The sequence below is a fragment of the Microtus pennsylvanicus genome, chromosome 3, assembly GCF_037038515.1.
Source record: "Microtus pennsylvanicus isolate mMicPen1 chromosome 3, mMicPen1.hap1, whole genome shotgun sequence".
Taxonomy (NCBI): domain Eukaryota; kingdom Metazoa; phylum Chordata; class Mammalia; order Rodentia; family Cricetidae; genus Microtus; species Microtus pennsylvanicus.
This window is the reverse complement of record NC_134581.1, coordinates 28,494,894-28,508,057: the sequence shown is the minus strand read 5'-3', so window position 1 is coordinate 28,508,057 and position 13,164 is coordinate 28,494,894. Positions and strand designations below refer to the sequence as shown.

The window sequence follows — 13,164 nt, the reverse complement described above, 5'->3', positions numbered from 1 at the left end:
CCAAAAATCTTTAGGAATAGTGTGTGTATGTGTGTGTGTGTGTGTGTGTGTGTGTGTGTGTGTGTGTGTGTATTTCTTAGCAAACTTTCCTGCTTGTTTTTATTCTTTATCCAAAAATATAAAACATGTTAAAAAGAAATAAGCAATGGAAACGGCTCTGCACTAGTATCCTATTAACATGTTTAAACAATATTTTATCTGATACCAACTTGAAAAATAACCAGTATGTAAATAAATACATGCAGTCTACATATGAAGAAGCCCAGCCCTTTAAAATTCTTTATTTTAAGCTCATTTGAAATGCCAGTATTCCGTTCACATAGCTCTATACTCTTAAGAATCATCAGCATTTAATTTATGAGTGTTTTTAGATGGAAAGCCTCTGCTGCTTAAAATTCAGCACAATCCTCTTGTTCTGAGTTGAGGAATACTTATCTCCCATGCTTTTCCCCAAGCCCCCCTCTATACCCAATTTCCCATAATTAATCTAATCTTTAATCCAGAGTAGAGTGCAGCTCTCACCCAAACCCACCCAGGCCAGGGACACTCTCAGAGGCAGAGCCGAGGAACAAGGAACACATTTGTTCTGCTGTTGCTGCTCTCTGTCCTCCTGGGGCATCTGGCATGTGTGACTTTATGTAGCATTGAAAGCTGTGAGCAGCGTGGCTTAAGAACACACTGGAATAGACCACAGCTCTGCTCCCTTCAAGAAGAGCATGGCTTGGGCAAAGGTGTTCACTGGTCCTCAGCTGCAGAAAGAGCACACCCAGCTCTGCCAGAGAGGCAAAGGGGTACACAAGGTCCCTTGTCTCCTGCTTGGCAAGTAGAAGCACTGGAAAGAGCAACAAAACCCTTGTCCGTGTCTTAGGTGTGTGACTCATGGCTTTCGAGACTAAATTATGGTACAACAGGAACCTCTCCAGGCTCCCCAGGGCGCACAGCGGCAAGCGGATGTGCCAACGTTTAATGGGAAAATGCGGCACCGTTGTTGGCACTGGCTCTGGGAAGCCCTGAGTTGACTCCCCAATTTTTCTTCATGTGTTTCTAAGATTAGCTTTTCTAACTCGTGACTAAAGGATCATTTCTCCCCAGGAAGAAACTACTTCCATTTTTAGTCAGAAACTACCGCTTAATGCTTTTCTTTATGTTTCAACTTCAAGACCTGTTTAAAGCAGGTAGCAAGATTTACCCGGGGTTTCATTATCATGGTAATTATTGCGAATTTTACCTCTCCTGACATCGAGTCCATTTTCCAGCCCTCTGACATGGGAAAGAAACTCGACTTTGACTGGTCTTCTTTTGAATTTCAGGCATAGTTGCTGTTCTCTTCTGTGGCGTCACGCAGGCACATTATACCTACAACAACCTGTCATCAGATTCCAAACTGAGGACCAAGCAGGTAAAAGAAAATTCGTGCCTGGTTTTGTCTATTTCTTGGTGCGGTATTTCTGTAGTCACTCTGACAGTGCACAGGAAAAGAATTTTATTAGTCAATGAAGAAAGTAAGCTTAAGGCTTCATTCCAGGTTGGATATTTATAGATTTTTTTCCCTCCAGGATAACCATTAACAATTCTCTTGGTAAGCAAAAATATAGTTATAATAGTCTCTCCCTCCTGGGAGTTGTGGAGCATGAGCTGTCGGTCTCGAAGATGAAAGGCCTATAGTAGGAATAATTCACAGTCACTTACGTCTAAAGGCTGCATAAACCGTGTGGAGGTGGGAAGTTATACAGAGAAGGAAACGAAGAAGAATGTGGAACAGTGCTTGGTCTTCAATTGAGTGTTTTTGTTTCCAAGAAAATTCAACTGCCCGTTGCCATATGAGCAAAATGTGCCTCCCTTGTTCTGAGGATGTATCCGTGTGTGTGTCTGCAGAAGAACACACATAGGCTCCTTCTACTAAGCCATTCTGTGCCAAGTGTATCCTGACAACTAGGTATGCAGAGACTGAAGATGACTTTCTCTTCAAGGAAAAACCTTTGTGAAGGCTACTGATGAGAACAAGGCATATAGTAAGCACACAATCCACGGAATGCCAGATATTAGGACAGAAATATCTGGGGAGTGTTTGGGGAGCATTCAATAGGGCATTCTCCCATGGCTGTGACTGGGAAAGTCAGGAGACTTTACCCAATCTGGAGCGATAGTAAGGATGTACCAAGTCAGATGTAGCAAGGGATGGAGAGTATTAAGAAGGATATATAAGGAGCTGGAGAGATGGCTTAGCAGTTAAGAGCTCTGGCTGTTCTTCCAGAGGGTCTGGGTTCAATTCCCAGCACCCACACGGCAGCTCACAACTCTCTGTAACTCTAGTTCCAGGGGACCCCACAACCCCACACCCTCATACAGACATACCTGTGAGTTAAACATCATCGTACATAAAATACAAATAAATACATATTTTTTTTAAAAAAAGGAAAGGGCACTTGAGGGTACTAAGGGATTGGCACAGACAGATTCTCTTAGGAAATTCACTGATGTGCTGTATAGTTTAATGGACTTAAAAGTAGAGAGAAGCTAAGTCAAGGAGACATGCATGAGGAATGAGACCACACAGGCAGTCTTGGGCTGAGAAAGGTTGATTGTATGCACTTTATGAAGGAAATTGAACTTCATCCTAAAAGTAATAGGTGCTTCTCAACCTTCCTAATACCAATACCCTTTAATATAGTTCCGCATGCCGTGGTGACCCCCAACTACAATATTATTTTGCTGCTATCTCATCATTATAATTTTGCTACTGTTATGAATTGTAATGTAAATATCTGGTATGCAGGGTGTATGAGATGTGATTCCTATAGAGGGTTACAACCCACAGGATTGGAAACTCCTGGAGTAGAATAACTAGAAGGGATCTTTGTTTCAATGCTCTGGAGTCCAGAAAATGGGGACAACAGTGTCCATGATGAGCTCCTTCTAAGGGAAGACAAGCACCGTCTCTCTTCTTTTCAGTGCGTTTCTGGCAGTCTGTGCTGTTCTTCCTTGATTTACAGACAGAGCATCCTGACCTGTGCCTTGATGTCCACATGGTTCTCCCAGGCCCCAGCCTCTCTCCAAATTTCTTCTTTTAATAAGAACATCAATCATATTGTGTTAGGGCCTATCCTACTACAGCGTAACCTTCTCTGAACTGATTGCATCTACAGTGATCCTACTTCCTAATAAGGTCAACTTCTGGGGCACTAAGGATTAGAACTGAAATACATACATCTGGAGGAAGGGTGCATAATTCAGCTCAAAAGGCTATTATTGAGATCCTTAAAGCAGACTGATGTCAGCCTAATCGGAGTTTCATTTTAGGACTCTCATTCTGGTGGATATGGGGAAAGAAGACATAGACAAGTTAGCTTTTGCTGTTTAACAACAACAAAAAAAAACTGGCTCTCCAAACAACACTCAGCAGGAAGCATTTAGTTCCTGTATCTCTAAGTGTCCATCGCTTTCATTGATGGACTTGGTGGTCTGCTTACAGGGATTGAGCTTGTCCGAATGTCTATGGATTTGTTGGGGTGTGTATTCTAGGATAAGCTTCCCCAGGGCACCTTTGCCAGTGCCTTCTGTGAGTACTAAAGCAAGTCCACTTCCAATCATCATCTTGGATCACCTCTCTTAATCATTCTATATGACTCAGTACAAAATCAGCAGCCAAGCAAGTGCCCAACGGGCTGTGAGTAAGCTTTGCAGTATGATTTGGCAGGGACTGTAGCTATGGGACATGATGAAGAACTGGACTCAGTGATGAGATCTATCCAAACTGCAGATGAAGGCAGAGCAGTCAGAGACTTCTCATGTGATGCTGTAGAGTGGGTGTAGGGAAAGGAAGAAAGCATCTCAGCCAAATCTGGAATTGGCCAGGAGTTCCTGAAGGCTTACCCGGGGCTCTCTGCAGTAACTCTGGTTTGCACCCTCCCCTCTCTGTTGGGTCTCAACCTCAGCTTGTCCTGACTGTGTCCTTTTCTTGAACAGGGACTCTGTAAGGCCACACTTCCCCAGGTCCATCGCTTTACTTCAGGTGGATGCTTTATAGACATCATAAAATAAAATTTCTGACATTTTGACAGCCCTCCAATGAAACAGAAATAAATAATCCAAAATACTGATACTAAAACCCAGAAACCCCCGATTCCAGGATCTTTTAAATTATGAGGACTGGTAGCATTCTCCTGGGCATTAAGGGAAGTGTCTTGGGCTGGTTTTTTCTAGCCTCGTTTGGTTCTCTTAGCATTTGTGTTCTGGGAAGCTGAATCCTGTTTAGGGAGTTGCACTTTTAAGTCATGCTATCTAGACTACTCAGCAACACTTCAAAGATAACTCGTCTCATGGTGAGACAGCAGTCCAGTACCTAGGGGAGACAAAGCCAAAATCAGTGCCTTCTGTTCTCCCTCTGAATGTCATGACAAGCACTCCCTGACAGGCTCCCAATCCATCTCATGGCACTCTCTCCTTAAAGAAACAGGTTTCTACAAGCTTATTTTAACTCCCAGATAACGGCACACCTGCATCCTTGCTCCCACACTGCCTTCTGCCTAGGTGAGGTCGAGGTTTAATAAATGCTGATTCTCTTCCACTTTCTTCTCATGTCTCTCCTTTTCTTCTACCACATCTACCATTTCCTATTCACTTTCCTCTAATAACAAATATATACATGCATATTTATAGATGCATGCATACCTATGTGTATGTATGGGGACAATATGTAACCTATACTCCCATATACAGATTCTTTGGTTACTGCTCTGCAAAAAAAAAAAAATGAGAGCAGACATACTCAGCCATATCTGCACAGGGTAGCCAGAGAAGTTCCAACTTCCAACTCCTCATGTGAGTTAGAGACTCACAGTGAGTTGTACAGAACCTCCAAAGTATGGGTTCCAGATGTGGCCAACACATTCCCACTAAACATGGTGGTGCTTTGGAAAATATTATGTGACATCACACGGCTGGAGAACATGGTGTCTCCTCCCACCCTGTGTCCACACTGCCAACATGAGGCACAGCTGTCTGACCTCTTTGCCTCTCTCTCCAGGACCATGTAATGGGACATTAAAAACGTAACAAGGGAAGTCTTGAGGGAAATCTGTGTAAATCAACTTTGTGGTATAAAACCTGAAGGTGATAGAATTTTGAAGGAATTTCATCCATCAACTTTGCCTATTCTAGCTAATCAAATAGCTATACCTGAAAACAAAGGCCTTTGAAAATTATGTGTTCCTGATAGCTCAGAGAATTAAAATCCTTTTCAAGAATTACATTCTCACCTTAAGACAGGTTGTATAAATGACTGTCCTCTAAATGTTAGGTGAATTCATTTTTTTCTTGAGCCTCTGTGGAGAAAACCCCTGAGTCTTTCCATGTGTTAGCACCAAAAAACGTGTTGACCCCATGATGCATCCAAGGCAAGGAGTCGCAGAGTCAGCTGACACCCTTTGTTAAAGAGCACATAAACATGGCAGCAACCCTTTCCCATGACTGGGCATGGTTCGCTGCTTCTGCATGTAAAAGTGTTCTAGAGGCAAGCAAGTTTCACAAGCCCGGCCTCTGGTCCTAGACACTAAATACTCTAGGGACATTCAAGGTGAACCTCCACACACAGCAACCTAGGAGACCACCAACCCCAACATTCCTCCCCAAGGCAGTCGTGCAAGCTGGCCAGGCTTCCAAGTTTTTCCATTAACTACCTTCCCGATGCTGGAGGCTAACTTGCAAAACCATGTATTACCAAGCCATCCCTTTTACTAGACTTCCTCGTTCCTTTCTCCTAGTCCCCACTTAAAACTATTTCCAGAAGATACAAGTGCAGCCTAAGAAATCACTGTTCGTTAATACGTACGACATACTCGTTTACTTTGTGTATACCTTTTAGCTCCTTTGACTACCACTAATTACCTCTATTCATTAACTAACATTTTAAAGAGCCTCTTAACCAGGCACCACTCAAGGTACAAGCAACATAATAGAGTAAAGGGTCCTTTAGTGTAGCGCTTTATAGTAGTCAGAATGATTGACTTTAGATCATGTATTTACAACAGGACAAGAAATGGAGATGGGATTGGGATTTGTGACTTTCAATAGGATAGCCAGAGAAGGCCTACGCAAGACAGATATTTCACAGAGATAGAAATGGGTGCCATATTCATATTTGGAGTATAACTGTTTAGAAATCGAGAATAGCTCATAGCAAGGTCAAAAGGACAAACATGGCTAGAACAGAGTGAACCAAGGAGAGCGTAAGAGACGACGGCATAGCACCAAAGACCAGATCACAGAGCATCTGAATGAGGTGGACAAACACTGGAGCACCTTCCTACAGGCATGCATGTGCTGTGACTTGACAGTGGAGGACCCTTGTGAGCCAGGGAATGTGAGGCTAACTGGCTGGCGGACAATCAGGAGCCCGTGTTGACTCAGTCAGGTGGGGTAAGCATTAGGCAATAAATTGGAACTATAAAGTCACCGGCTGGACATAGAGTACTTGCTGTCCAGGGGAAATGTCTAGGCCAGATGTACAGCATTGGAAGTCTCAATATCAGCTACATGCTTGTAGATAGGGCCTAATGGGAAGTCTTAGATCTCTGGGGATACACCCTTAAAGAGGATTGTAAAACCCTGGACTCCCCTTTCTCCTTTGCTTCCTGACCATGGGGTGAACAGTTTTATTTCACCACACACCTCTGCAATCCTAAACTACACCTTCAAAGCTATGAGCTAAAACAATTCTTCTCACATTATAAATTAATTGTCTCAAGTATGTTGTCATAGTCAGTAGGAAAAAGAAAATCTGGGATAGTATTTATCCCCTGCTAGAGATTAAAAGGAGATCCAAGCTCATTAAGGAGTGCGGTGAATTATGCCAGTGGGGATGAAATAGCAAGGAAAATGGGAGATGTGAAGGTTGTTTGCTGTGGGATAACTCTTCTGTACACTGTAATATATGTTGCGCTCATTGGTTGGTAATAAAAGCTGAACAGACCTATAGCCAGACAGAATACAACTAGGCAGGAAAGCCAAATGGAGATGCAGAGAGGAGAAGGGTGGAGTCAAGAGAGACTCCAACCGTCACCCAGGAAACAAGATGCCAACAGACCAGTAAAAGTCATGGCCACATGACAATACATAGATTAAAAAATGGGTTAATTTAAATGTAAGAATTAGTTTGAAGCCTGAACTAGAGGCCAAATATTCTGTAGTTAATATTAAGCCTCTGAGTGATTATTTAGAAGTGACTGTGGGATGGGGCAGGACAGATAAATCTCCCTTACAGTTGTTAACACTGATACTATAGACTAGCAGAGTGGCAATGAAAACCAGTCCAAGACAGAGGAGGAGAAAAGAAATTTGAGCCTGTAGTATATGGGCAAGCCTTCCAAAGGGATTCCACTGCAAAGGGACCAGCAAAATGAATTGAGTAGCTGACTGTAGTGGTCAACCAAGAGAGTTAACTGTCCTTGGGTGCTGTGAAGTGATGTGAACACTTAGGTGACCCATCAGAGAGGGCTTGCCAAGTCTTCTCAGAGGCAGAAGTCAGCTTCAGATTTTCCAATAGTGTCAAATGTTCAGGCCTCTTCTTAAATGATTGTTATTGGTAGGTAAGAGGGTAACAGTTAACGTCACTTTTTCAGTGAGGTTTTCACAGTTGGCATGGATAAGGGGACAAAGACTTGGTGTCTTCGTCACTGTTCTATTGCTGTGAAGAGACACTGTGACCAAGGCGACACTTATAAGGTTGAGGGACCCATTTGCAGTGGCAGAGAGTCTGTTATCATCATGGTAGAAAGTATAGTGGCAAACAGGAGGTGCTGGAACAGCACCTAAGAGCTACATCCTTATACATAGGCAAATAGGAGAGACTGAGCCTGGCATTGGCTTTTAAAACCTTAAAGCCCGTGGCCAGCAACATACTTCCTCAAACAAGGCCACACCTTCTAAATCTTTCAATCAGTCCCACTCCCTGGTGACCAGGCAGTCAAATATATGAGCTTATAGGGGCCATTCTTATTCAAACCGCCACACTTGGCCACTTTTAGCACACTTTTAGCTGGTTCAGACAGTAATTTTCCTAAATCCTCTATCATACTTGAAAATCTACCAGTTTGGGTTCATTTTACCTTCTTAACTGGAATGCGGTAGGATTGGACATATCATGTGTTTGCATTTGAGAAGCCAGAGTCCTTGTCAAGCATTTATGGGCAAACAATAGCACCTTCATTATAGCATTCTTTCCAGATGTTTATTTTATTTCCAGCCCCCCCCCCCCGGTAGTTTTAGTGTTTATTGCCATTGAATGGGAAAGCAGCAATGCAAATCCAAATTTAAATTTCCAATAAAAAGAGACAATGGGAGCCAAATTGAATGTGCTATGCATGACTTTGCAAGAAAATTCAAATGAAGGATTTGGAATATGAGAGAAGCAAGGAGAGGTGATGAAAGAACATTTGACTGAGAGTCCGCAAAGAGGAGTCTTGCCCCAACTCTGCTGCTAAGGGCAGCACCCTGGATATTTACCAATGTGAACTCTAGTTTGCTCACTGTAAAATGAATGGCTGAACTAAATGTGTTGTCAAACATGTTCTGTCCAACACCGATTTCAAGGTCCACACTTGGTTTCTTCTCTTAAATTACAGTTGGGAAAAGATAACTTGCTTTTTAAAAAAAATGATAATTCATGGAGATGTGATGAGGGCCTGAAATTGCCAAATTAAATTCATGATTGAGGCAATCAAAAAATAACATTTTTAGTCCTACTGAGAAGAAAAATTTCACACTGAGAATTGGATGGTTCTTTGTGGAAAAGTTCTCAGCTTGAACCAAAGTGAGTGGTTGCAATGACTTTTCCTAAGATTACCTACGTCCATGGCAGAGAGTGTAAAAGTCACACTGGCAGTGCACAGCATCTCAGGACATGAACAAAAGACTTTCCAGGGTTTTTTTTTTCCTTTTAAGCATGTTCTGAGTGTGTACTAAGCATGACAGTGGTTTCATGGCAGACACGATGTAAGGCTGGAAAACAAAGGCAAAAAAGACAGTGATTTCTCTTAGGAATTCCTAATATAGTGTAGGTCCATATATGGAGGGAGTTGCATCCTCCCATGGGGCAAGTGTTAACATGGAGGAAGGCCCAACATGCCCTAAGAACCAGAGGATTAAATTGCTTATTGAAGACGAGCTGACCCTGAGAAGCTGGCCTGGGACTTGGAGGCTTGAAGTTTGGTTTCCATAGTAATCAGGAGACCACCATGCAGGTATATAGAGCACGAAACCAAAGAGAACTAAGTAATTAAGAGCATAACACAGAAAGAAAAAGTAGCAGAAGTCCCTAAAACAAAGAATCAACATGGTGTTTAGGACCCACAAGGTTTCAGTAAAGTAGAGAGAGGGTACCTCTGTTGCTGGCATAGACCAGGGGGCAGAGAAGAGGCACATGGGAGACAAACAGGGAGGTGCCTTCAGAGGGACCTTGTAGTCCTCAGTGGGCTGTTTTGGACAACTCTATCCAATTAGGCTGATGATTGCTTAAGATCTTCAGACCCGTGGTTGATGTTAATCAGATGGATGAGATTCCTGAGGAAAGTCTTAAGGGTTAGTTATGAGCAATTGATCATTATTATTATTGATCTTAGCACTGAATTTCCTTCTAATAAGACACCCACGCAAATACTATTTAAATTCACTCCAGCCTTTCAAGACTCTAGACTCTCATCTCTAGGATGTTTGGTCTGTAAGAGATATTTATGGAAATTTATCGCTTGACTTTCGCCTTAGACTTAGGAGCTCACTAAAATCTAACTGAATTAGTATGTAAATTAATGACTGACTGGATTATGACCATGAACATTCCAAGATAAAAATTAGAAAGGAGAAACAATATGTGCTAATTAATGGTTTCTTTAATTCTGATAGCACACATTAATTTAAATTTAATGAGCTGACTGCGTAAGGCTAATGTCTAGGGTGATCCTGAGACACGGAAAGAAAGATCAAGTACAGTCCTATGACTTGCTCTGTCTCCAGCAGCGTGTCTCTGCCTTATTGATTTGCAGTACAGTAGTTTTAGATTATGGTTTTGTGCATTTTTACCTCCTTCAACACATGAACAAAAGCAGTCACATTTCGGGGCAGTTACCTGTTCTGAGGCTGTGGAAGGAGAGAGTGGGGGCAACCATGCCCATGCTCCACTGACTTCTGACAAGATCAAAGACATCTAGAGAAAGCATAGGATTGCCTTGATTTTTTTTATTCTAATTACATTTCCTTTGTCAAGATTTCTACCACTTTTCTTCTTCTCTTCATTCAGAGTACCTTTAAAATATTATCCTGGAAGGGCTGAGTTTAGAAATGATGGCAAAGTGTTGAAATTTCTCTGTGGCTGAGCTGGTGATTCTTTTCAATGAAACTCATTATGTTGTAGAAAGGACATTTAGTAGTTTGACTAATAAGTGTTCCCTTTCAAATGCTAATGGCAGCAAGGCTCCCACATCAAGGCGAGAACATGCTGTACTGTACGTTCAGTGCCCAGAATTTCTGTGAACCCCTAGTCCAGAAGCTTTTACTCCACAGTTGATAGGACAACAGGGGCAGGCCACGGATGACCACGTGGAAGCCCAGTGAATTCCCTCTGCAGGCTGAGCACTGGATCCCAGGGGACAAGGAGAATAAACATAAAAAAGACATGAGCCAGGAGACATGCTTCCCCTGGAAATTTTTTTCACGTAAATATTTTTTCCCCTCTGACAAAACTAGAGTCAGATTGTAACTGCTCCAATGGTCTTTACTGGTCTGTTAACCTCACATCTGTGTTTGTTGATAATATATAACATCCCACTGTGGTTGGGAATTTACAGGCCTATGAAGACAAACTTAAGTTTTACACACACTCATACACACATACACACACACACATACACACACACACACACACACACACACACACACCTCGCCATCCATCCATCTCTCACTTTTAGACAACAAAAAATACCATCATCAATGCTTAAATAGCAACCTATAAATATTTATGACCCATACTCTTGTATGATTATGTCAGATTCCATGCAAAATGAGAAAAAATGTGTCTGAATAGAGTCTAATCCATCAACTGTCCTGGTCCCTACTTTGATGACATTCAAGACAGATGGTTACCCATTATTACCTTAAAATTTCTAAGGATGGTAGTGGCATAACCCCCTTTAATGGCCCATTACACTTTTAGCATCCCACTTACAGGTACAGGTATGAAGGGCTTTAGTATCATAATAGCGTTTGAGGGTGATAAATGGGGATGGTGGTAATTTTCCTACACATTTTAATTAAATTTTATTGATGCAGCACAGAAAACATCGAGGCTGAATGCATATGCCCAAGTGTGTGTTTATTAAGAATGTGACCAAATTTCAGGCTACCATTTCCCTGATGGCCTTGAAGGACATAGAGAATGTAATCAACAGAAAGTTTCTGTCTCATTCCTTCAAGAAAGAAACTGAATTGCTTCTAGAAATGTGACTCAAAAAATCCAAAATCAATCCTGTCCTTGGAAATATGATCTGGAGCCCTAAATAAAATGCCAGACAGGGAACTTGGATTTAGGAAAGTCATTAAGGCGGCTGTGCTGTAGGGCACTAGGGTTGGGGTGGGGATGGTTGGAATCCCCTCTGGTCTTGAGAGGGAAGAGAATACCATGGTAGTCCACCTGCTTCAGGACAGAGGAGCAGATAATGAGCTATTGCCAGTACATTTTCTTTTTGTTCCAAGCTGGTAAAAACTACTCATTAAGACAGGCTTCTTTCCCCATTCCGTGCTGTGCCTTGATCTGGTCAATTTAAGCATTCAAAGATGAAGTAGAAGGGAACAGAACCTGATCTTTAAAAAAAAGAAAGAAAGAAAAGAAAATAGAGAAAAGAAAAGGGTTTTCTTTAGTGGGAAAGAAGTTTTGATCTTGTCCTCACTGTGAGAGCCTGTGTTCACATGACCGCTCCTCCCCAGAGACCCATGAAAACAGGGTTGGGGAGACATCCGTCTGGGTAAGGTTACTTTGGATTTCCATAAAATGACATTTTGCTCAGCTCTTGACTTGCTTTTCTTTGAAGTTTCTGTCTATGATTCTGTGGGGTTCTGACACGGGATGGGACGGATCTGCGAGCCACTCGTAGCAGACAGGCGTGGAGGGCTTCATAGTGCCAGCACTTTGAATGGGAAGTGGCAGTGTGTCCTTGTGTTCTGAGATCTCATGCAGCTGCTTCTGGATCTCTAATGGGGAGCACTCTACACAAGGCCATCCCTAAAACCAGAAGGGAAACTATTTCTTAACTTTTTATGTCCTAATGCAGGTGTTCTCAAACGGTGGTCTGCAGGCTGATAGCAGAGTGATTCATTTTCATGACACTGCCTGTACTCATTTCTGGCATAAATTAATAATTTATAGCGCTGTCTTGGGGCAAACACCACCCTTCTTCTCTCCCTGTGCTGATTTATTGTTTGCCTTTTGTCCTGTTCTTGGTGCACAATGTTGAGGTCTGTATGAGACTTTTCTTTCAGCTAATATTTGAAGAATGCAAAGTCTGAGCCCACCCAGAGGAAAGCAGTCTGATTTGTAAGGGGAACATCTCTTTCCTTAAAATTCCTTCTGAATCTTTCCCGGAATGAGTGTGCTGTTTGTAGAATTCTGACACACCAGCGTGGGGACGATGGCACTCTTTAACGGGTTCCTCCATTCTTAAGACAGTAAACACCAATTAAAGTCTAGAATGTTCATCAGCAATAAAATGTGTTCAAACCTGCCTGCTGATTTGCCTGAGTTCTAGGCCACCCAAGAGAAGGAATCTGGATTTTATTCATAGTTGGAACTCGAGTATTTATAAATTAATATAGAAAGAAAAGCCTTTAGAGACAGCTCCCTGGAAATGAAAAGGCATGTGACAGATCCTGAGGGCTGGCATCCTCTTGTGGGATGAACTTGATCACCCCAACTCACCCACCGGCTGGCATGCCTGCACTATGCAAACAGTGATTGACACCTGAAACAGTGGGGGGGGGGATGTCATGGGAGTAGAGCCAAGAGAGTTTCATCAGGAACACAGGTATCTCTATTGGGGCCCACTCCTCTTCTCAGGGTGATGAAGAAAAAAAAATTAAATAAAAAAAATAGAGAGAATTTGTGCAAGTAACCAAGGAAAA

At 42.3% G+C, this 13,164-nt stretch overlaps 1 protein-coding gene across 3 annotated transcripts in view; it reads left to right on the top strand.

The window, feature by feature from the left end:
• Slc9a9 (solute carrier family 9 member A9) overlaps window positions 1–13,164 on the top strand; it is a 546,122-nt gene that overhangs the window by 272,272 nt on the left and 260,686 nt on the right. For all 3 annotated transcript variants that reach the window (XM_075964987.1, XM_075964988.1, XM_075964989.1), the window contains exon 9: window positions 1,311–1,399. In XM_075964987.1, the coding sequence (XP_075821102.1) occupies window positions 1,311–1,399 (89 nt within the window). The remainder of the gene's footprint in view (window positions 1–1,310; window positions 1,400–13,164) is intronic.